Source organism: Gadus morhua, chromosome 2, assembly GCF_902167405.1.
Source record: "Gadus morhua chromosome 2, gadMor3.0, whole genome shotgun sequence".
NCBI classification, from domain to species: Eukaryota; Metazoa; Chordata; class Actinopteri; order Gadiformes; family Gadidae; genus Gadus; species Gadus morhua.
The window spans coordinates 26,671,653-26,695,578 of NC_044049.1; the positions used below are offsets into that span (position 1 = coordinate 26,671,653).

At 48.0% G+C, this 23,926-nt stretch overlaps 1 protein-coding gene across 1 annotated transcript; it reads left to right on the plus strand.

Annotated features, from left to right (window-relative positions):
• The first annotated feature begins 1,018 nt into the window (after positions 1–1,018).
• On the plus strand, positions 1,019–23,304 carry ap2a1 (adaptor related protein complex 2 subunit alpha 1). The gene is given in 23 exon segments (XM_030376179.1): positions 1,019–1,867; positions 3,381–3,592; positions 6,145–6,338; positions 7,061–7,190; positions 8,279–8,380; positions 9,505–9,764; positions 10,234–10,402; positions 10,787–10,924; positions 11,300–11,482; positions 12,017–12,114; positions 12,323–12,554; positions 13,421–13,606; positions 14,410–14,564; positions 15,484–15,546; positions 15,987–15,999; positions 16,001–16,059; positions 16,422–16,504; positions 16,817–16,906; positions 17,303–17,426; positions 17,953–18,069; positions 18,545–18,614; positions 19,038–19,172; positions 20,903–23,304. Coding segments are annotated over 23 exon segments (2,958 nt in total). The 5' UTR covers positions 1,019–1,800; the 3' UTR covers positions 20,981–23,304.
• The last annotated feature ends 622 nt before the right edge of the window (positions 23,305–23,926 follow it).

Sequence of the window (23,926 nt, forward strand, 5' to 3'; positions counted from 1 at the left end):
CGCTGCGTTTTTTTCTTTTGAGGTTGTAGCGTGTTTTTAAAGAAAGCTAAATTGTCCCCTACTTCAATGAGTCAAGATAAGATACGATAACACTTTATTAATCCCCGGAGGGAAAATTATTGTATTACAGCACAGCAGCAATGAAAGTAGAATACATGATATAATACAATCCAATAAAAATACAAAGTAGTGCTAAAGTAATGCTCAGGAAAACTTAAAGAAATACTAAAGTAAATGAGAAAGTAAGGACAAACAAAACAAACAGGACAAACAGTATAAACAGTCTAAATTATAAAGTGGCACAGTGGCAGTATAATTCACAGTATATAAAAGTGTGTAAATGCGATGACCCACTGCTGTTTTTAGATATATAGGCATATATTAATAATCCATGTACCTAGTCTTAAAGTAACAGACTAGTGTATTGAGCTCAAGTCAAACCAAAGAAAAAACAATAAGCCCACTTTTCCCATCGAAGAAGTTTTAGAAATAGGGGAGCAAGCATGCACACTATCAGTTAAATGATTCGGACAGGATTGGCAACATGAACATACAGGAAGGTCAATCAATAACAATAACTTCATACTGCATGTCAAATCCGAAGTTGCAATACCCTGAAAACGAACAAAAAATGAATCAGCAAAAATATACAGTGGCAACAAATGTTTAGCACATTACACTGGCAATTTTTAAATGCCACTGTACGGCCCACTCCTTAAAGGCATTTAAATTGCATATCGACTTGAGAAACGCGTTTGCACTCACAATAACCTTATTATGAGTGCAGACTGGAAACAGGGTCTGGAAACGGCGTTCCTCATACATACGTGTATTATATATACATACATATTTGATGCATTTGATTATTTTGCAATGTTTACTCTGCTCTCCTCACTGGTTGACAATGTTCCGTTAACGTTGCTTTCCAGAGGTATATTGTTTCAACCAATCAGGCTTGTTATTTTCTGGAGCTGCACGGAGGGTCGGTGCCAGCAGGAGGAAACGACGAGCGTGCGCGAGACTAAACTGCGTCGAGTCGACCCGCTGCTGTCACGAGCCCTGTCCAGGCAACCAAGAAGAGGCTTGCGGATAAGACTTGCTCTATATTACTGACGAGCTCCTATTTACCACGCTTTGCAAATTGTTTAATATAACTGGAATCTTAGTCCATATCGTTGGTGGGGAATTACGACTGTTCGAGGAGTGATTACGTTCGATTGGTCATGTATTCCAGCATTTGAATGATATTGCTAGCCAGCTAGCTAGCTAGCTGTTTAGCTAGCTTGACCGTGAGTGAATCGAAGCTAACATACATTTTCGGAAAACATTTTCAACGACACATTCCTGGTCCTATTTTTCTGCGGAATTTTCTGCCATAGACGGTTCAACCCGGGCTATTTTTTTTACGGTGGATGTCGTGCGCTGTCATATCCAGTAGCTCGTATTGCTTCCAATCTGTCATCGGAAGGGATTGAATGAAATAGCTACCCATAATCGGCGGAAACGAGCTAGTTAACGGGGATACCCTGCTGCTAGTTGATCCACCGCCATCGGGCTAATCTAGCCGATGCTATCTTCGGTCACCAACGCAAGCCTAGAGCAAGTTCAATAGCTAATCACAAAGTTATCGTTCCCGGTTGCGTCTGATCGGTCTGTTTCGCTGTTATAACGGAGTTTATTGCTGGGCTCGTTGTCGTTCAGCGGAACATTTGTATTTCAACGCACGGGCAGTCGGAAAAGCTGACCGACGCCAGTTCATTTGCACCAGAGAGGTCGGAGTGAACAGAGAATCCTGCAAAAATGCCGGCGGTGTCGAAGGGAGACGGGATGCGCGGACTGGCCGTGTTCATATCCGATATCCGTAATTGTGAGTACATGGATCTTTGGATGGATATTGTTGGTGAATTGTAATCAAGTGTTTGTTTTGCGCTATATGTGCTGTGAACGAGGTAACGAGCGGGTTCCACGGGGATCAAAAGCTCGTTTTCTGGCGTAGTGCACACATTTTAAATATAGTTTACCGCATTCAGTATGAAAAGGTCCATGTCAAAGTGTGGTCCCCGTTGTGAACTAATGATACACTGGGAGAGACAAAACGTCACCTTCCGAATCAGGGGTTACTAACTGCTGTCAGGACGATTGGAAAGAAGAATGCGATATCTGTTTTTATAGATTACACTCTTTATCGGCCACCCCCTAGAGTCGGAACTGGTCACAAAGTCAGTTACAATAGATATTCCCAGTTATCTGATGCTTGTTTCAACTGAAGGAGGATGTGTCAAAGTCGAACGTTTAATTTTTACATTAAATAACCTTTCTGGGATGCATATTTTCACCGTTATTGCCTAGCATCCATTTGTAGGCTTCTCTCTGCTGTAACTATTCTATACCTTGTTTCTGCTCTATTGGCTACATAATATCTTTCATATTACTTCTGCAAAATATCTCTGTTTATGAGAGGCAAATCAATGCACTATAAAGCAAAAATAACAGGACAGAGGATAAGTTATATGTTGGCATGTCTTGTTTTGTTTGGACTGAGTTTATTTTCATGCAGGAAGTGTCTTTTAATGCAACAATCAGAAATGTACTGCTTATTTAGAGGTTTGTGGTCTTCAATTATGGATCTAATGATAATTGTATATCTATTTCTGCAGTATATGTTGTTTCTGACTAATTGTTGTGGATGGTTGATGTTCAATTTTTAAAATAAATGGTGAATTTGAATTCAACTTATCTGTCGAATAGAGGTTTGGTTATGTGGTGAGTCTGTCACCTGCTTAGCCCACAAAGGTCATTGCTGTGGCTTCGGTCTACATGCACTGCTCCAAAAACGTGACTACACGTTGGGTTGACAGAAGGCCATTAGGGCGGGGTGTCCTTCTTCTTCGTCTGGGTTTTGTCTTCAGACAGTGAAAACAACTTGGAGCAGATTGGAGACCGACTAGTTCTTAAGATTGCCAGATGCCACCCAGGGGGGGGACCTCCGGTGGCTTATCAGCTAAGAATCTATTCACACTTAACTGCTGGCCCATTGTGCCATCCTTTTACAGACATATTTATCACATTTTATTCACTACCAAGAGAAAAACATGCCCTAGTCTTAGTTATTTGTTTGCCTTGAAACTTAAAATGATTACGTACATTCCTTATCTTATCCATGTGGTGGAACCTGGAATTTCTTCCTTTTTTGTGTTTGGACAAAAACTTTGACCAGAATCTTAGGTCATGGTTGCAGTCTCACCAGCGTGAAGCTTGTCGATGTTGGATATTTCTACTGTGTAGGCTGGGGCACTGACTGCAGCTCTCGCCAGGCTGTCTGTGTTCCTGTATGTCACAGAGAGAAACGCTATCCTCACTTGTCCTTCCTCTCGCCCTAGGTAAAAGCAAGGAAGCCGAGATCAAGCGGATCAATAAAGAGCTGGCCAACATCCGCTCCAAGTTTAAGGGGGACAAGGCCCTGGATGGCTACAGCAAGAAGAAGTATGTCTGCAAGCTGCTCTTCATATTCCTGCTCGGCCATGACATCGACTTTGGACACATGGAAGCTGTCAACCTTCTCAGTTCCAACAAGTACACAGAGAAACAAATTGTAAGTGTTGCCAATCGTTTATTGACTCGTGTCTGTCTATCAGATTTTTGTCTTGCAACCCAGTTTTAGTTTGCAACCGCGTTTATTGCGGTCAAAGTGCTCTATCTGATTGAAGCAGTCCCTTTGAACAGTAAACAAAAGCCTCTGCTCTTGCAGCATTTCACCGAGCTGAATCCCCGAATCCCCAACTCTAGTTTGTTGACTGTACTAAAGATCAATGAAAAGTTAATTTGTTGTTCCTTCCTAGAAAAGGATAAGCTGGATAACCTTTGTTTCAAAAGGATGGTGTTATTGTACTGATGCCTACAGGTTTTTACACAAAAACCAATAACATGCTAATTCATATTTTATATAAATTTGGCTCCCAATTATGTGATTGTGAAAATGTGTCAATGCTGCTGTTTGATATGTGTATCGTGTATATATAGTAAGGGACAACTGATGTTAACAAATGAGTGCATAGGAGTTGTGGAGATAACGTCAGCAGGACCATTCCATTAACAAACTATTTCTATCCTTGAGTAGGGCTGGAAGTTGTTATACAAATCTATGACGAATATTATATAATTGCTCAGTAGGGAATGAACTGGTTTGGCCAGAACTATATTGTCATATTTGTACTATAATTACAAGCAATTTGCGAGTAATCATTTTGAATGTCAAAAAACAAAAACACTCGACTCATTATCGCCTGCTTTCACCCTTGAGGTGTTTGGTCTGTTTTAAATCCAGTCCAGAAGTATTTGAAGCGAGAGTATGGTGGTTTAGGATGGTTTGAGCGCTCATTTAAACATTCCAAGTGAACTCTGTTTCAGTTCACTTTTGATGTGAACGTGATTTGATATATATATATATATATAGTATATATCAAATATAGTAATTTAACAAAGAAATGTCGAACATATTCAGCCAGGAATGAGTGAACTTTCCTGAGTCTCATTCGAACGTGGTGCAATCAGGAGGTTAAATCACTCCCATCTAGGCCTATACAAGGTAGTTGATCTTGGTCACTCACAAAAACAGTAAATTAATGAATTGAAACTGAAAGAACCCAAGACCACAGAAAGCGGTTGTTACTCCATTATTATTGCCCACAACAAGGAAGCATTGTGAGTTTCCCGCCATTTTTTTTGTCCATGAGGCGAGCAATCCATTCAACAGCTGTGTGAACACTAACCGTTGTTTGAATCTAAGGAAGTAGCAAATTCACTACCTAATCCTTTGAATTCAGGTGTGAAAACAACCTTTTACACCAAAAAAAATCCTTCTTATGGCAAACATATTTTATTCACACCCAACTGTAATCCAAAGCCACACATCCTCCATGGCAGCTGAATGTGGAAATAGTTGTACTAGTTCCCTTCTTGTCAGCAATATTTATGGGACATGTTTTGTGTCACTCACTGAGGCCCCCTCATTTCATCAGACAATTATTTTGGGAAGACATTTTATCAAGTGTTGGGGTATAAGGGTTAGGAGTGGGTTAGCGTCCTGGCTTGTCCTCTAAGTGCCTCCAGTTCTCTGCAGTTCTCTTTGGCCAGACTCAAAATAGGGAAGGAATTTACATAAATAAGCCGTTAAATACGTTTAATCTTTCTTCGGAATTGCATTGGAATTCTCCGTAAACCGTGGTACAGATCACGTTGATTAGACTTTTTAATTAGTATAGAGATGACTGGGCCAGTCGGTCTTGCTGACTTGATATCTAAAGAACGCATGGTTGCGTTTGACAATTGTATGTGTGGCAAATCACATTTTACAGCCCCAGCAAGACCCACAGACCTTAAGTTTTCTTTCAGAGCAGCAGAAGGCTTGAGGGTGTTAAAGTAATTGGACATAGAGCAGAAAAATATCCTCTGCCATGGTCCCCTTCCATTGTAGATTTCATCAGGAAAAGGAAATTGTCAAGAGAATCAAACTTGATGTGTCAGGACTTTTAAACCAAATGGGGGGGAATGTAGGACTGCACCCATTGAGGCGATTCGACAAGGTCTTGAACTTTAACACTAAACAAAGATATGGACATCCTGCCACATGACCGTTGCTATCACGGTGTTGAAGTTTGAGACTGAAAATATGCAGTTGAATGAAACGGCAAAGGAATGCACTGGTGGCATTCAACCCTCACATAGCCTTTGAGTTGGTCACATTTGCCCCTTGTTCTGCTTTCGCCGTCCTAATGGAACAAATGATAAAAGGAATGCAGAGGATTCTTCTGAATGCCCTTCTCTATTTTGTTGGAATGGTTTTCTTACCAGAAACGCGTCAAAACAGTCCTTTGCGTTCGACTGCATTATTGATTTTCATTTCTAATATAATACCATGCTGGCATGCACAGTCAGGACTTCCTCGCCTCCTCTCTTTTGCCACCATTTCACTTTTCCCATTTCCTTCCTCTATTTGTCATCCCCGCCACAGTCCTTCGGTTGTCCTCGCTTGGCCTTCAACTGGCTGTTTTTCGTTGAAAGGGCCATGATCACATACCAGGCATTGACGCGACCCTTTGGCTGTCTCTTTGTGTCCCCCCCCGTCCCCCGTCCCCCTCCCCCCAGGGCTACCTATTCATTTCAGTGCTGGTGAACAGCAACAGCGAGCTGATCCGACTGATCAACAACGCCATCAAGAACGACCTGTCCAGCCGCAACCCCACCTTCATGTGCCTGGCTCTGCACTGCATCGCCAACGTTGGCAGCAGGGAGATGGCCGAGGCCTTCGCCGGGGAGATCCCTCGCATCCTCGTGGCCGGGTGAGTGGTCCGCGGAAGGCCCAGGGCCCATCTCCCCGAGTTAGATTTACCAAGACTTAGCTCGGGCATTCAGAGAATAGTTTGGAAACGCAGCCCTGGGCTGCGTTTCCAAACTATTTTCCGAATACCCGAGCTAAGCCTTGGTAAATCTAACTTCAAGCTTGAGATTAAGGCATGGAGCCGGAGTCAAATCACTGTCGACAGACTATTTGAATGTAGAGCAGTCGCTCAGGAGGTACTTGAGCAGGTGGACCTCACTTCCCGGCTCCTCCTAGCTGAGGGTCGAGGTGTCACTGAGCTAGACATCTAACCCTCACTGCTTCCGACAAGCTGGCTGTTGCCTTGCATGGCTCTCACCGCCGTCGGCGTGTGAACGGGTGAATGTTGGGCATTAATTGCAAAGCTCTCGAGTGGCTACTGCTTAGAAGTGCGCTATATAAAGCAGTCCATTTACTGTTTAGAACTCTAGTATGGTTCCAGACGCCCGATGGGTAATGTTATTACGATATTATGTCTAAAGAGGTTTTAGACGATATCAAATTCATAGTCTAAATGCAGCGGAGGACTTGAGTAAGCCACATGGATCTCCCGTTCACATGAGCTCTGTGTAAACAGGGTTTCCATGGTGATCCAGACAGTGGCGCCGTGTCGTGTGTGCGGTGCAGGGGCATCTCGTTGTTGACCAAGGGCCGTGCTCACGGTGCCTCTGGGCTCTCTCACAGGGACACCATGGACAGTGTGAAGCAGTCGGCCGCCCTGTGTCTACTGCGTCTCTACAAAGCCTCCCCTGACCTGGTGCTGATGGGCGAGTGGACCTCCCGCGTGGTGCATCTCCTCAACGACCAGCACATGGTGTGTAGTAGGGCTTTGACTCCCAACTTCGTTAGTCGAATAAAATTAGAATATCAAAAAATAAATCAAAATTCAAACTAATATTAGGCAGCCCTTAATATTGGAACCTGTTATGGGCAGGCCAAGAGGGAGAGACGTCGGAGAACCCCACGCAGTCTATTCATAATATTGTAACGACCACGGAAGAGGCAGTGGATGAAGTATTGATTAGACAGCGATTGATTAGAAACCTAATAAACCGTTCGAACACGCAAGACCGGTAACCATAGCAACGCCGGTAAACAAACCCCGCGAAGCCCAATCCAGGTCTTACCGAAGGCATTTAAAGGTCAAAATATTATGAATAAATATTATAATATATTTGAATATTAATATTAATAAACAAACAAACTTCGAATATGATTTTTGGGCAAAAGTCAAAGCCCTAGTGTGTAGCAGAGGATTCAGTCATGCACTACTGATCTAGGAGCCTGAAGAATTAGACACGCATCACTAGTTAAAGTGATGGCCCACAGTGATGAACGCTAGATGGCATAATTCATCGCAGGGGTTTGTATCCACTACACACCTGCCAGATATCATCTCAGGGAAATATCAGAAAGTACATTGATGTTCATATCAAAGTCAGCGAATAACCTCAGGGTTTTAGGGGCGGGCCTAAAGCGCCATAGCGTCATTCTGCTGCACTGTCGCTGAGATTCAAGTGTACAGTAATTGGCCCCCTGCTACGTAGCCCGGAGGGTTAATAAACTCCCATTAAATAAGTTGAAGGGATATAAGGAAGTCAATAATCTCTTGTCTTTTAATGCACACCTTGAGAACTCTAAATAACTTAATTTGAGGTCAGTTCTCGATTCTTGTGGTCCCATCAGTTAAGTGTCTCTCTCGAATGGGCCTGAGACTAGCGAACGTCAACACATTGAATTTATTTAGTGTTGAAACAAATCATTAGTTTATTTTTAGAGTACATTTCGAAACGACGCCTGTTGCCGAGCCACAACCAACACTACGTTGGTTGTGGCTCATAAGCTGGCTGTGGTAGTACTACTGTGTCTTCTGTATGTTTCTGACCCCTCCTTTCCCTCCAGGGCGTGGTGACGGCAGCCATCTCTCTCATCACCTGCCTCAGCCAGAAGAACCCAGACGAGTTCAAGACCTGCGTGTCCCTGGCCGTCTCCCGGCTCAGCAGGGTAGGCTGTTGCTCTTTGGCCTCCTTTCTGTGAACGCCTCGAAACCGCTAGACCGCCTGGCGATGTCAAAGAAAGTAGCCGTGAGCGCGTACGCCCCCGGAGGGTCGGGTTCAAACTACAAAACGGTCAGCTCTGTGTGTGAGGGCTGTTTTTGGATTGAAGAAAGAGAAAGTGACGTAATGGCCCACAGTGCACTCTACTCTACCGGCTGGCATGAATAGCACAGTAGTGCTGTTCCACTCTTGGTTTGAGTTCAGCTCGGTTGGCAGAGCTTAATTCATGTAAAGCGGGTCGCACACCAGAAGAGCCCCGGCGCGCTGTGGTGTGGTATATGGACCACACAAGTCAGACGATTTGATTTCCGGTTTCGTTCTGTGTTATTGAGGCTCTAGCGTAACTGAGTCAGACCTTGGCCAAGATGGGATCCAAAAGAGACTGAAACCTGCTGCATAGCTCTGCAGCTTCTTGATTGCATTAAATCGTGTCTTTTAACTTATTTAACCATTTCAGAAATGAATTGGGGGTAAACAATGACCACTAAACTCTGCGTCAGGACAGCCCTGTTGTGAAATGATGCACGCCGGGGCTGGGTAGGAGTAGGGGAGCACAGCGCCTCTAATGGCTTCCCTTGTTTGGGGAGGACCCGTGGGGAGAATCTTAGCGTTGATCCAATAGAAAAAGTATTTCCTTCATTTCTGAATGTGAGGGAAAGCAGAGCACCGACTTAAAAGTGCATCGTGGCGAGTTATATTACTGTTAACAGTGTTTATCAAGCCTAAATGACTATTTATAATAATTATTAATATAAATTGTCTATTTGTACTTTTAAAACATGTTTACACAATCAGAATTCTGATGAATAATCGTCGGTAATGTAGATAGTAACAATGACTATGTTAATAAGGAAAATAGCTTTGGTCGTTTCAGGAAATTGCGTTGCTTTACTGTATTGCGGCCTTTAAAACCACGGCAACACAACCCGTGCCGTATTACGATATCCAAAACCGAAGACGATACCTAGTCCCCTCTTTCAATATAAAATCAATCCATCGGCCTTAAGACAAACTGATTGATGTTAGCACAGTTCAGATTGTTTTCTCCCCCCCCCCCCCCCCCCCCTGCAGATCGTGTCGTCGGCCTCCACCGACCTCCAGGACTACACCTACTACTTTGTCCCGGCGCCGTGGCTGTCCTGCAAGCTGCTGCGCCTGCTGCAGTGCTACCCCCCGCCAGAGGATGGCGCCGTCAAGGGCCGGCTGGTGGAGTGCCTGGAGACCATCCTGAACAAGGCCCAGGAGCCGCCCAAGTCCAAGAAGGTGCAGCACTCCAACGCCAAGAACGCCATCCTCTTCGAGGCCATCTCCCTCATCATCCACTATGACAGGTAGGGGAGCGAGGAGGCAACACCAGACATCAAAACACACATTTCTGGTGTTTAAACTGTGTTTACTAGAACGAGGCTTCCATAGGGCTCGCCAATATCAACTCTGATGTCATTTATGAAAAGGATGTTTGTTTCCGATCAATATTGAATATCAGAATATGTTTCTGATCAATAAAGGGGAAATTAAACGGCGGTAAACCTCTCCTTCTACAATTTGCCATTTAAGGGGAATGGTTGACCATTCCTCGTATGCAAAAAGATACCTAGGCTAAGATGCTACACAACGCTAAGGCCCAATCCCATTTCTACCCCTTAACCCCTCCCCTTGTTTCGAAGGGGTAAGGGGAAGGGGTAAGGGGTAGAAATGGGATTGGGCCTAAAGTGTGTACTGAGGGGTGTTCCTAGGAGAGTACTGGGGGTGTGGGGGTGTGGAGACCCCCAGACTTAACGTGTGGGTCCCCCCGTTCAGCGAGCCCAACCTGTTGGTGCGGGCCTGCAACCAGCTGGGCCAGTTCCTGCAGCACCGCGAGACCAACCTGCGCTACCTGGCGCTGGAGAGCATGTGCACCCTGGCCAGCTCCGAGTTCTCCCACGAGGCCGTCAAGACGCACATCGAGACCGTCATCAACGCGCTCAAGGTCCGTCCACGCGTACACACACTTTAGTTCATGTTGTTCATGATGTTTTTAAAAAGAAGGCTCAGCTAATCGTACGTCATGGTATTGAGGTTTGGGTTGTATGTCAGTGGTGCAGGAGATGTGCCACTCGCTGAACTAGGGGATTTTAGAGAGGCAGATGATTGACAATCGCAGGGAAAGATGGTGGGAATGTGACCCACCGCGAGGTTTATAAGACGTGTCTTCATACTGTTGAAACTCTGATACGCTGGCGAAGAAGTCTTCCATTTTTTTAAACTGAAGAATTAACGTAAAATAAATGGCCGAATGCTATACTGTTCTTCTTGGTGTTAATTCTTCCGTCCCCCGTCTGTGTGTGCGTCGTCGTCGTCCGCCCCCGAGCAGACGGAGAGGGACGTGAGCGTGCGTCAGAGGGCAGCCGACCTGCTCTACGCCATGTGCGACCGCAGCAACGCCAAGCAGATCGTGGCGGAGATGCTGAGCTACCTGGAGACGGCCGACTACTCCATCCGCGAGGAGATGGTAAACACACACACACACACCGCCTGGCCAAAAAGTCACTGTGCCTCATAGGGGCTGTAGAAAAGCTGATAATAGAGAGAGAGCAGAAAATAGCAGACCAGCTCAAGGTTTCAAACCCAACCCCCTCTCCCTCTCTGCCCCCCTGAGTTTCTCTGACTGTCGCATTCACGCGCCTGTGATTGACAGGCGAGAAGGATTCCCTGAACTAATCGTGGAACAGGTGTCCTGGTATTCAGAAATGAGCAGGGAGCTGTCTAACATCGGAACGCAGAGGCAGTCGGCCAGAAACAGATATTCTCACACAGCATTTCCCTTACTGATGGCTGACGGATGGCTCTGGCCTTTCTAATGAACGAACCCCCCCCCCAACCCCAGGTGCTGAAGGTGGCCATTCTGGCGGAGAAGTACGCGGTGGACTACTCATGGTACGTGGACACCATCCTCAACCTGATCCGCATCGCCGGGGACTACGTCAGCGAGGAGGTGTGGTACCGGGTCATCCAGATCGTCATCAACCGCGACGACGTGCAGGGCTACGCCGCCAAGACCGTGTTCGAGGTAGGCTCCCAGTTAACACCTCATAGTGTTTACACTGATATGGATCACAAAGGAGATGTCTCACCAAGACCAGGTTCAAAGGAGCCTTACAATCAATGCTTGATATTTACACTACTATTGATCACAAAGGAGATGCCTCACCAAGACCGGGTTCAAAGGAGCCTTACAATCAATGCTTGATATTTACACTACTATTGATCACAAAGGAGATGCCTCACCAAGACCGGGTTCAAAAGAGCCTTACAATTAATACCTAATACTCCTATTGATCACATGGGAAAGGTCTGATTAAGGCTGGGTTCAAAAGAGACTTACAATTAATACCTAACACTCGTATTGATCACATGGGAGTTGTCTCATTAAGACCGGGTTCAAAGGAGCTTCACAATTATTACCTAATACTCCTATTGATCACATGGGAAAGGGCAAGACCGATTCGAGGGAGCCTCTCCATTAACACTTAATACTTTCACATTAATAGGATGTCCCATCAGTCTGCGTTTGCTAACCCTTGCATCAACCTCCTTGCTGCAGGCCCTGCAGGCGCCCGCCTGCCACGAGAACATGGTCAAGGTGGGAGGCTACATCCTGGGAGAGTTTGGTAATCTCATTGCTGGAGACCCCCGCTCAAGGTAATTAGGTCGCCCCCCCCCCCCCCCCCCTCGCGCTCACATCAGAACACATCGGCTAGTCAGTCAGTCAGGTTGATGATGGCTGCTCTTGCATGGTAAAAACGTACGACTTCACGGAACACCGTGACCCGTGTTAATGTTTAGAGTTTCCACCTGCATGAGCAGGAGGTACTTGGCCCTCATCCCCCCAACCTCTCCCCCCCTCCAGCCCTCTGGTCCAGTTCAACCTCCTCCACTCCAAGTTCCACCTGTGCTCGGTGCCCACGCGGGCCCTGCTGCTGTCGGCCTACATCAAGTTCATCAACCTGTTCCCCGAGACCAAGGCCACCATCCAGGAGGTGCTGCGCTCCGACAGCCAGATCCGCAACTCGGACGTGGAGCTGCAGCAGCGCGCCGTCGAGTACCTCAAGCTGTCCTCCATCGCCAGCACCGACGTCCTGGTCAGTGCACTCCAACGGTGGGATCGGGGTGACGCCTGCCGCCCAGGTGCACTCAAGGCTCAGTTATGGTTCCATGAGCGCGCAGACGACTCTTCACAGCGGGTGAACCTGATTTTGGTTCTGCGTCAGGTTGCTGCTGCGTCACCTCGACGTAGGGTTACTGTTTTTGGAAGGCGCGAGTCACGCCCTTACGGTGGACGAGAGGAGGGTCCGCGAGGACGCAATGGGTCCGTAAACCCACTTGCGTTGCGTCGACTTGGAACCATAACTAAGCCTTTAGTTGACACTAGAGCACCTTCAGGATAGTAAAGAAGACAGTCCGCTAAGCCCTGCTGTCTCGGTATTGGTTTCTCTAGACTGAAGCCCTGTTCCGATGCGGTGCCCTCCACTCTGTTAAGAGCAGCGCCTTGACGTAGCCGCCCTTCGAAGAAGCTCAAAACGGTGCCAGAGGGTTAAAACGAAACATGACTTAAAAGGGCTGAAGGATCATTGACATGATCCCTTATTGAAGTAATTCAACTAAGACATTCCAACCGAGTAAACCCTCTGTGATCATCGTATATTGACGACGTATCGGTACATTCCTGCTCTTTATTTTGGTGGCCATCTGCTCAAATGAAAGTGCGTTCTGGTGTATCCTACCTCCTTGGAGCCATCTGCGTCCACTCCGTTTGTACGGCCATCTGGACGGCACCATCTGCCCTGCCACCCAGCCCGCTTTCGATTTGAGGCGCCCTACACATCGGGGCGCGACGGAGCAGTGCACAAACAGTAGCAGGCAGTCCGTGTGTGTTGAGGGGGTAGGGTTGGGGACCTGGGTCCTCGCTGCTGACCCGTCCCCCTTGTGCCCCCCCCCCATGCTTCAGGCCACAGTGCTGGAGGAGATGCCCCCCTTCCCCGAGAGAGAGTCGTCCATCCTGGCCAAGCTGAAGAAGAAGAAGGGCCCGGGGGTGGTTCCCGTGTCCGAGCTGGAGGACGGGAAGCGGGAGGGCGGGGAGCTGAACGGAGGGGGGGACAGGGGGCCTGATTCCGCCATGTCGGCCTCCAACGCCGTGAGTAGACGCTGTGCTTTGGTTCAGGCTACCCCAAAGAGGGACCCGTGGTCCCTAGCTTCAGTCAGAAATGGGCTGAAACGAAGGGTTGCATCGTTTCAGCCCAATCAACTGGACCCGGTGGTTTGTCATCATTTGTTTTAACCTTTTTCTTGTAAAGGGTTGATATTAGGCCACCAGGTGTGAGTGTGGTTAGCCAGTGTCCACCTAGATGTGGCTATTCATACTCACACCTGGTGGCCTAATATCAACCCTTTTCTATATATTTTTGGGTCAAAGAAACCAAAAGAATATCCCTCACGATCCGTACATGCATATCAAGCGACCCATGTGTGGTTCAGGGTAACAAGATGATTAACGCAGTAATATTAGGACTGGTTACCCCAACGATTGGGGGAATAATCCAATTACGTTTATTTCGACCAATATCGCGATTGCGATTTTGTGTGCGGTTTTTCTTCTTAAATTCTGTATTATTCACTAAACAAGCAGTAAATCCTTCTAGAGTATGACCACCATGTCATTGGAAGCAGTCAACATATAAACGGCTCTTTCCTTTAGGCCCGGCATGTGTTGAGATGACTCGAGGCATGAATTGATATTATAACATCTTTATTGAACCATTGAATTATAAAAGAAAAATAATACGAATCTTGCTGTACTCAACAGTAACAAAATGGCAGCCGTTGTGTTTGCGGATCGCGTTCTGTTGCATTGCGACTTCGGTTTGAGTTGGATTAATCATTCATCCCTCATTAATATGGATGGCCTCTTGCTGCTCCCTCCCCCCCGCTCTGCTCCAGTCCACCCCCTCCCCGTCCGCAGACCTCCTGGGTCTGCGCTCCGCCGCCCCCGTCAGCGCCGCCGCCCCGAGCGCCGGCAGCCTATTGGTCGACGTGTTCTCTGAGTCCGGCGCCGGTGGGCCTGCCGCCGCTGTGAACGACGACGGCTTCCTCAGGTGAGCTCCCCGTGGCACGGCTGAACACGGGCTACCTGCCGACGCGCGGCTGAGTATTGTCCCTGTGGGGCTAGGCCTCGACCTAAGTATGACCCGGACCAAACTTAAAGGTGACGTATCATACCCGCAGGTGTGAGTGGGATTGGCCGTCACAAGCCGTTCCCTTCTGACATCACTAGTGGGCGTGTCCACCTAGATGTGTGACGGATAGACGAGAATCGTTTGCTACGGTCCACTGGGTAGGCTGGTAGACTGATCGATCCAGAACACACCTAGGTGGACACGCCCACTAGTGAAGGGACTCACACCTGGTGGTATAATGTGTCAACTTTAATTGAGTCTGCACAGCAAGGCAAAGGCACACTTTGACTTCCTTTTGTTAATGAGCTGCATTTTGTCTGTGTAGGTCGGTTGGTATTCAGTGTGTGGATCGCAGGGGTGGAGCACTCCACAATGTACCTGTGTGGTGCCCTTTAAGTCTGCTTTATTAACGAGCCATGGTTTGTGGTGACATCGACGTGACCTTAACGTGTGACATGGTTCGTCCAACAGAGAGCGGGGGTTCAGCGTGTGAGACGGATGGTCTTCTGTGTCTTGTCTGTTCTTCGCTCTGCGTGTTTCTCTGTGTGTCTAATCTTGTTCTCTTCGTTTTTATATCTCTGCTATCTATGTGACTTGTCTTTTTTTCTCGTTCTTTTTTTCTCCTCCTTCCCTCTCTCCACGTGTGTGTGTGTGTGTGTGTGTGTGTGTGTGTGTGTGTGTGTGTGTGTGTGTGTGTGTGTTGTGTGTGTGTGTGTGTGTGTGTGTGTGTGTGTGTGTGTGTGTGTGTTGCATAAATGTAAATATCTATGTATCTGTGTGTCTGCTTGTGCATCTGATCTGCCCCCTTGTCCTTTCATCGCTGATTGGACATTGGCAGAGATCTGGAACCGCCCACGGAGACCTCTGACACCCTATTGGTCGAGGCTCCTGGTGACTCTGAGTAAGGGGCCAGTAGTAAAGCACCATGTCACTTTAGGCAACCACATATCATCGGACTTAGTTACAACACAGGAGTTGTTGTTTTTGTCTACTCGGTCTCTTGAGCCTGCGACACACGTCTCATTGCATTCAGATGAAAGCTCTCATTCCATACACAACTTGACCTTGATGCTTTCACTAACCGTTTCTGCATTTGTTCCCCCTCTCTCTCTCTCTTTCTAACTGTCTCATAAACTCTCTCCATCATGCTGTTTCTCGTCCTGGTCTGGGTTCCATGGCTTGCTCCCCTCTCCACCTTACCTCCACCTTCTCCTACACCCCTCTGTCTCTCTCCGGGCCTCTCTCCTCTCTCCCTCTCTCCTCTCCCCCCCTCCTCTCTCTCTCTCTCTCTCTCCCACGACTCCCCTGGGCTGCCCTGTCTCTGTACCCTGAAAACCCCAGCTCTGTCCCCCCTTCTGCGGCTTTCTGAGGACCTCGCTCCCCTCTGCCCGAGGCGGGACGAGCTTCTGAACAAGTAAGGCTCTCTAACTCTCCCCCCCCACAGCCCTCCACCTCATTTCGCCCTTCCACCCACGCTAATCTACGCCATGTCTGGTGTTTCGGTGGCGTCTCAACCGCGACCTAAGCCTACCTTTATCCCAGTCTACGTTATTCGCTCCCTGCAACGAGAGGTAGTTTATTTCCTTACGTCATATCCCGTTCAGTCGGCCTTCTTACTCATTTTTAATAAAACGGCAACTCTGTTCTCAAGACCAGCCCGGAGCAGCTGTCGTGACTCTCCGTTGCAATAGACCCTCCCCCCCTCCCCCCTCTCTCCCCCCCACTCTCTCCCAGGTCTCCCTGACCTCGTTGTGTTTCCCCTCCGCGCCACCTCAGGTTTGTGTGCAAGAACAACGGCGTGCTGTTTGAGAACCAGCTGCTGCAGATCGGGATCAAGTCGGAGTACCGGCAGAACCTGGGTGAGCTCCCGGGGTTCAGCGCGTGAAGCGCCGCTGAGGACATCCTCAAGAGCAGCGCTGTTCCTCCCCTCTCTGTTCCCTCCGGTTTGGGAGACGGTGATGTGACCATTACCCAGGGGATTACCTGGAATTAAACCACAGTGTAGCATCTTTTTATGCAGCGTTGATGCTCTCTAACGTGTGTGTGTGTGTGTGTGTGTGTGTGTGTGTGTGTGTGTGTGTGTGTGTGTGTGTGTGTGTGTGTGTGTGTGTGGTGTGTGTGTGTGTGTGTGTGTGTGTGTGTGTGTGTGTGTGTGTGTGTGCGTCCTCCAGGGAGAATGTACTTGTTCTACGGCAACAAGACGTCCGTGCAGTTCGCCAGCTTCAGCACCACAGTCAGCTACCCCGGGGAGCTGCAGTCTCATATCCTTACCCCACTACCTGTGCTCACGACTCCCAGACTATTCCCACTTTCCTACCGCATACACTCCCAGCAGGTTAACATCATGCACCTGCAAGTCGACCAATTCTGCGGGCTGCGTTAAACCCCACTATGTTTGGCCGTTTCTGAGTCATTCATCTCTGGGGGTATTTCCGCTGCACTTGCAATAAAAAAAAGATTGTAATGTTGAAAATCAAGACCACAGATCAATTTCTTATTTTATTTTTGATCAAATGGTTGAAACGGGCTGCAATAGTGTTCCTTTTCATTGACCAAACGGACTCGTTCCTAGTGTTTAGAAGGGTGGCCCCTCCTAGTCCCACGGTGTTGCGTGTCGTCTGTGTCTTCTGTGGTGCTCCTTGACACGCGTGGCTCACAGCTCAACGTTCAGACCAAGCCGGTGGAGCCCCTGGTGGAGGGAGGGGCGCAGGTGCAGCAGGTGCTCAACATCGAGTGCATCACCGACTTCTCGGAGGCCCCGCAGCTCAACATCAAGTTCAGGTAACGCACGGCTCCGCGCCGGAACGGCAGCACTGAAAGAGAACCGGGGACACGGTAACATGCATCTGTTCGCTCTGATGGAGACGCCTCTCAACCCGTGGATATGTACTTTGCTTTACTTTTTCGTATTTAGGTTTACATTTAGGGCATTCAGCAGAAGCTTTATCCAAAGCGACTTACAATAAGTACATTTGTCATAAGAAATTGAAAAGATAAGTTAACCTAACAGTTGTTAGTGTTTTGCACCGAGTGCAAAACACTAACAACTGTTAGGTTAACCCATTCCCCGCATACAAAAAAGAGCGCTAGTATAAGATGCTACATGACTAAGTACCATAACTATATACGACGTACAATAAGTGCGTACATTAAGGTCCAGGGCGTACAACTAGTAGGAGAACTCTGAACAGTGCTTTTATTTATTCAGTCTTAATGGAGGAACAGTTGCCGTTCTCTGACCCTCCAGTGGAAATGGAGAGTGCAAGGTGCGCGGGTTTGACGTGTCTACGTGCGCCCCATCTATCAGGTACGGGGGAGCCCTGCAGAACATCACCCTCAAGCTGCCCGTCACCATCAACAAGTTCTTCCAGCCCACCGAGATGGCCGCGACGGACTTCTTCCAGCGCTGGAAACAGCTCAGCCAGTAAGGACGCTCGCTGGACGGCAAAGCATTTAGATTAGGTGGTATTGGTATGATCAGAGATTTCCTTTTCAGAGACTCATTGGTTGAACTGTTCTTATACGGAAACGTCTGGAAAAAAAACGAACAGTCTAGGGGGAGAGTACACCTTACCAGTCGTAAAGATTAGTCCGCTTTCCTTATCAATGCTTTGAATTGATTGAGTCAAAGGAAAGCGAACGGGGTAAAGTCTGAGGAAGGCAAGGTGTTGAAGGAGTGAGGGGGTTGGCTGAGCTTCTGGAACTTAAGTACTTCAGTTATTTAAAGGCCACTCGAGTGACGACACAAGAAGCCAGTCAACCAACGACACGGTGGCCTCCTCAAAATTCAATTTCTGTCCTCAAACGAAGAAATTCACTACTTAGTACTACATTGTTATTTGAAATGTTTTTTTTGTAACTAATACTAATATAACGACGTGTTGCTTCGATCTCCTCAGGCCGCAGCAGGAAGCGCAGAAGATCTTCAAGGCCAACCACGGCATGGATACAGAAGTGCTCAAGGCTAAGGTACGCCCAGGAACGCACACGGCAGCTCAGAGCAGCACCGCACTCCCCCTGTGTGTCTCTGTGTGTCTCTGTGTGTGTGTGTACTCATGTGTGTCTCTCTGTGTGTGTGTGTGTACTCATGTGTGACTGTGTGTGTGTGTGTGTGTCTCTGTGTGTGTGTGTCGTGTGTATTCATGTGTGTCTCTGTGTGTGTGTGTACTCGTGTGTCTGTGTGTCTGTGTGTGTGTGTGTGTACGGTGTGTGTGTGGATGTGTGTGTACTCATGTGTTTCTCTGTGTGTGTGTGTGTGTACTCATGGGTTTCTGTGTGTGTGTGTGTGTGTGTACTCATGGGTTTCTGTGTGTGTGTGTGTCTCTGTGTGTGTGTGTGTCTCTGTGTGTGTGTGTGTGTGTGTGTGTGTGTGTGTGTGTGTGTGTGTTTCAGCTGCTGGGTCTGGGCACGGCCCTCCTGGAGAACGTGGACCCCAACCCGGAGAACTACGTGTGCGCCGGGGTGGTCCAGACCAAGTCGCAGCAGGTGGGCGTCCTCCTGCGCCTGGAGCCCAACGCGCAGGCCCAGGTGAGGACGCACACGCCCACGCACACACGCACTCAGACACACTAACATTACCCTTATGTACACACAGCGGACCCAGGCGATGGGTGCCCTTGTGTGCGATGCGTGTGTCGCTGCCCACACGACATCACTCACAGCTGTCCGTGTGATTCTTTTTGTGTGTTTGTGTGTGTGTGTGTGTGTGTGTGTGTGCGTGCGCGTATGTTTGCTGCTGCAACTCAAGCCTGGCGTCCAGGTAACACTCACTCTCTCTCTCTCTCTCTCACTCACCCCACCCCTTCTCTTATGCAATCAATTTTTATTTAATTCTTTTTACATAAACCTCCAGAGATGTCTCTTCGTTGGTGATCACTTTGTACTATGATTCAGTCTGCTCTTTCAAACTCTTCTGCATAGTCCATCCCCCACCCCAAAGATCCTCTGTTGGATGTGTATATAAATATAAATATATATATAGACATGTAAGAAGTTAGCTTGATTTGTGTGTGTCTTGTAGAGAGGGGTTCAACCTGATCTGAAACCCACCCGCTTTCGGTCACTTTAGTGAAGTTCCCTCCAACGGCTTTGACCCAAACCAGCCTGTTTAAGGATGTGGACGTAGTGACCCGCTCGGCCCGATCACGATACCGCTCACGGTGGTAAATCACCTGGAGAGTGGGTTGAAGCAGAGAACCTGTTGAGATGTCCGCTTCATTTAAAGTGTTTACAGCCCCTTGAAACGGACACTGGCCTTTTTTATAATCAACTGATCATTTGCGTGCTTATGGGTATATATACAAAGGGAGTCTTTCTGTTATCAACGGTATTGTCTCTCATTACAGAACCCTATAGCACTCTTATGCCGCTTTTCCACTGCATGGTACCAGCTCGACACGACTCGACTCGACTCAGCTCGCCTTTTTTGCGTTTCCACCGCGAAAACATGGTACCTGGTACCTGAAGTGGCTGCTTTTTCTAGTACCGCCTCGCTCTAGGTTCCCAAGCGGCTGAGCCGATGCTAAAAGGTGACGTCGGCAGACGGCCGGCCACTGATTGGCCAGAGAGTGTGACGAAGTCACGAGAGCGACATGGCAACCATGCTGGTAACAGCCATAGCAGCGCCGCAGCCAACATATTCCACTTCTTCAACATGCCAGCTAATAATATGAACACGAATACCATCGCATCGATGTTCTCCATTGTTGTTATGTGGGTTCTGTCCATGTGTGGGTTACGTAGGTGTTGTTTGCGTCGCGTACAAAAATACGTCACGGCCCTTTCACGCAGCCGACCCCGCCCACGTCCCGGAGGTACTATTTGCGGTGGAAAAGGACCCGCGCTGCTACCGTGTCGAGTCGTGTCGTGTCGTGTCGAGTCGAGCTACATGTGCGGTGGAAAAGCGGCATTACTGTTCTACGGCCTATGTCCTCTCCACGGTCTCCCTGTACCGTCTCTCTTTCATTTCCCTGCCTCTGTAATTGTCTGTTCTTACGTCGTGTTCTCCCTCCTCCACTCTGTGTGTTATTACGCCCTCATTACATGTCTAGAGACACATGTATCAACCCCCCCCCCCCCAGTGTGCTGGCGGTCTCCCTGTAGCCTTCGCTGTGCCTTCTGCATCCCATTGCACCGCAAGTCGGCAAAGACACAGCGACTCCCATTCAGTGCCCCCCCCCCCCCCCCCCCCCCCTCCATGACTGCCCCCCGCCCCCCGGCAGCTGTCTTCATGCCCGCTGTGTCTCCTCCCTCCCCAGATGTACCGGCTGACGCTGCGCAGCAGTAAAGACACGGTCTCCAAGCGGCTGTGTGACCTGCTGGCGGAACAGTTCTGAGCGCGCGCTGAGGGGGAGGAAGATGAAGTCCCTCCCAGCCCCCCGCCCCCTCCCCCCCCCCCCCCACCCCCACCCCCACCCTGTCCGACTCCATCATAGTTTCCAAGTAAACAAGGAAGTAAAAAGGTGTAACCGACCAATAAGGGAAGAATAACAAGTACAAAAACAAAAAAATAATGTTTAAAAAAAAAAAAAGAAGCAGCTGCTGCCGTGTGCGCGGTCAGCCATGTTATTGTCATTGCTATTGTCACGCGCGTGTGTGTGTGTGTGTGTGTGTGTGTGTGTGTGTGTGTGTGTGTGTGTGTGTGTGTGTGTGGTGTGTGTGTGTGTGTGTGTGTGTGTGTGTGGTGTGTGTGTGTGTCCAGAGTCGTGCTGGCGTGCCCCCCAGGTTAGGTCCCGCCCCTTCACTTCCTGTAGTGGTGACGACTTCTGGCACTGAGTGGACATTACAAGCTATGCTTGCTAGCGAAATAAGGTGTGTGGGAGACGGCGTGTCTGTGGTAGGCGCGCATCCTCGGCTGCTGTCCATGTGGGATCCTGGATCATTTCAAACGGGCAGACACTCACTTTCCATGGGCTTGATGTTTGTTCTCGTTTTGTTCATGCTGGCTCACGGCGCAGGGTCAAGGGGCCTGGGTCGAGTGGGAACCACACTAATACAAGTCCGACCTCAGGGGTCTGAACTAAGCTCTGCAATCATACCCCCCGGCCCTCCCTCGCCCTCACCACCATCACTAACATTCCCAGCAGGGTTGTCCCTTCAATTTCCCCGTCGTTCCCCGTCGCTCCCCGTCTCCTGAACTCCGCCTACTCAATTCCAGTGGAAATGGCCAGTGCACTTTCTAGGCGTCTTCCGGAGACCTGCCCTTCCTTCTAATCCTTGGCATACACTTTAACTCCACCTTGCCCTGGAGAGCCCTCCCCTGCCCCCCCCCCCCCAAACCCTCCCTCCCCTCGCTTCCATTCGGGCATATATAGTTAATATAGAGAAGTCATGATTCTGCTCGTGTTGTTTATGAAAAATATAAATCATGTAATTAAGTATGCAGTTTTTTTTTTGGTTGTCTTTTGTAGTTTTGATCAACTTGTCTTTTTTGTTTTTTGTTTTACTGCTTTGTTTTTTTTGTTTCTTCCTAGTGGACTTATTGACGTGTTCCTGTGATGCGTTTGTGTCTCGACAGTTTGTGTGCATTGATCTTTTTTGCATTCTAGTACATTCCTTTTTCAGGCTTGTGTTTATCTCATTGGAAAAAAAAAATAAGGCGAGTAGCGGGCGAGGTCCCGTCCTGGAGCGTGAGGCGGGCCGCCGACCAGAGAACCCGGGCGTGCGTTGAGTAGGAGTGAACGAGCCCACCTGCGTAGTCGTAGCAGGCTACAGCTGGTCGGGTTTACAGTGTTAAAACACAAACGCCAGGGTGGTGTCGTGTCAGAGCTGGTTTGGCTCCCAGCTGGGTTTGCTGTTCTTTTTAACCGTCCCCCGGGTGTGACATTCGTCCAGGTAAACGCTTCTGGCTGTCCCTCATTTTTATTTAGTTTTTCCGTTTGGGGTTTAGCGCAATGAATTTGAGACTGCCCTTTTTTGACGTGTGATGGCGTGACACGTTTTAGACTGAGCAGCGCAGCAGGCCAGGGACGGTGGTAGACGAGCACGTTTTAATTAGGAGAGGACGCATTATCAATCCCCAAACATGGTCTCAATGCGCAGGCCCTGCTGTGCTCAAGCCCTCACACACACACATAGAGTACTCGGGAGGTGATTTGTGATTTGCTTCGTAATTAATTACATTTTTTACTCCCAACAATCTTGGTAGGCTGTATCCAATGGCACTTGATCTTATTTTGTTAGTACACATTTTCAGAAAGGTTGATGACTGAATTAAACTCACCCTTCCCTACCCTTCTTGCATAAACACACACCGGCACCCAATTTGTGTGTGTGTGTGTGTGTGTGTGTGTGTGTGTGTGTGTGTGTGTGTGTGTGTGTGTGTGTGTGTGTGTGTGTGTGTGTGTGTGTGTGTGTGTGTGTGTGTGTGTGGTGTGTGTGTGTGTGTGTACCCCAAAAATAACATTTATGATACAAACTCATATTAGTTTAACAGGTATTGTGCCCTGCGTCGCTATACACGCCACTCACAGGAAGTTGACCATCGTAGTGAAAATATATAGTCATTTGTGAGTGTGTTTGCGTGCGTGTGGGTCTATGCAGTATCCGCTAGCTAATGCAGCCCCGTGTATCGGTGTTAAATCCTGTCAAATACCTGTGTTAGATTTAAGATTTACTCTGTACTGAAAAATGTGAAAGTAAAACTATGCCATATACTCAACTGAAGTGGTCCTGTGTTTGATATATACCTGCTCCTACGATATATAAGTGTGTCTGAACTACACTTTGTGACAATACAGCTCTACTTCTTTAAATCCCCACCACCAGTATAGACCAAGCATATGAAATCCTTAGCTACTGCAAAGCAGGACTGAAAAAATCTCTGGGTCGTAACATCGATAGGCATATATGATGGTTAAGTCATAAAGTCATTCATTGACTAAGTCCAAAAGTCATTCAATAATTTCCGCTGGTACATGATACTGTAACGGCGTGTTTGAGAGAAGGTTTAGATATACGACACTAACAGAGTTTGAGAGAAGTAAGGACTAGACACTGTAACGTGATTGAGAGAAGCAAGGACTAGAAATATGACACTGTAACGGTGTTGCAGAGATGTATGGACTGGATGACACTAACAGTTTGAGAGAAGGATTAGAAATATGACACTCACAGCATTTCAGAGAACTAGATATATTACACTGTAACAGAGGTTTTGAGAGAAAGGAATATATATATGCCACTAACAGGGAGTTAGAGAGAAGTACTGTAGATGAATGATCAAACAGAATTTGAATGAGGTACTTTAGGTACATGACACGAACAGCGATTGGATGAGGTAC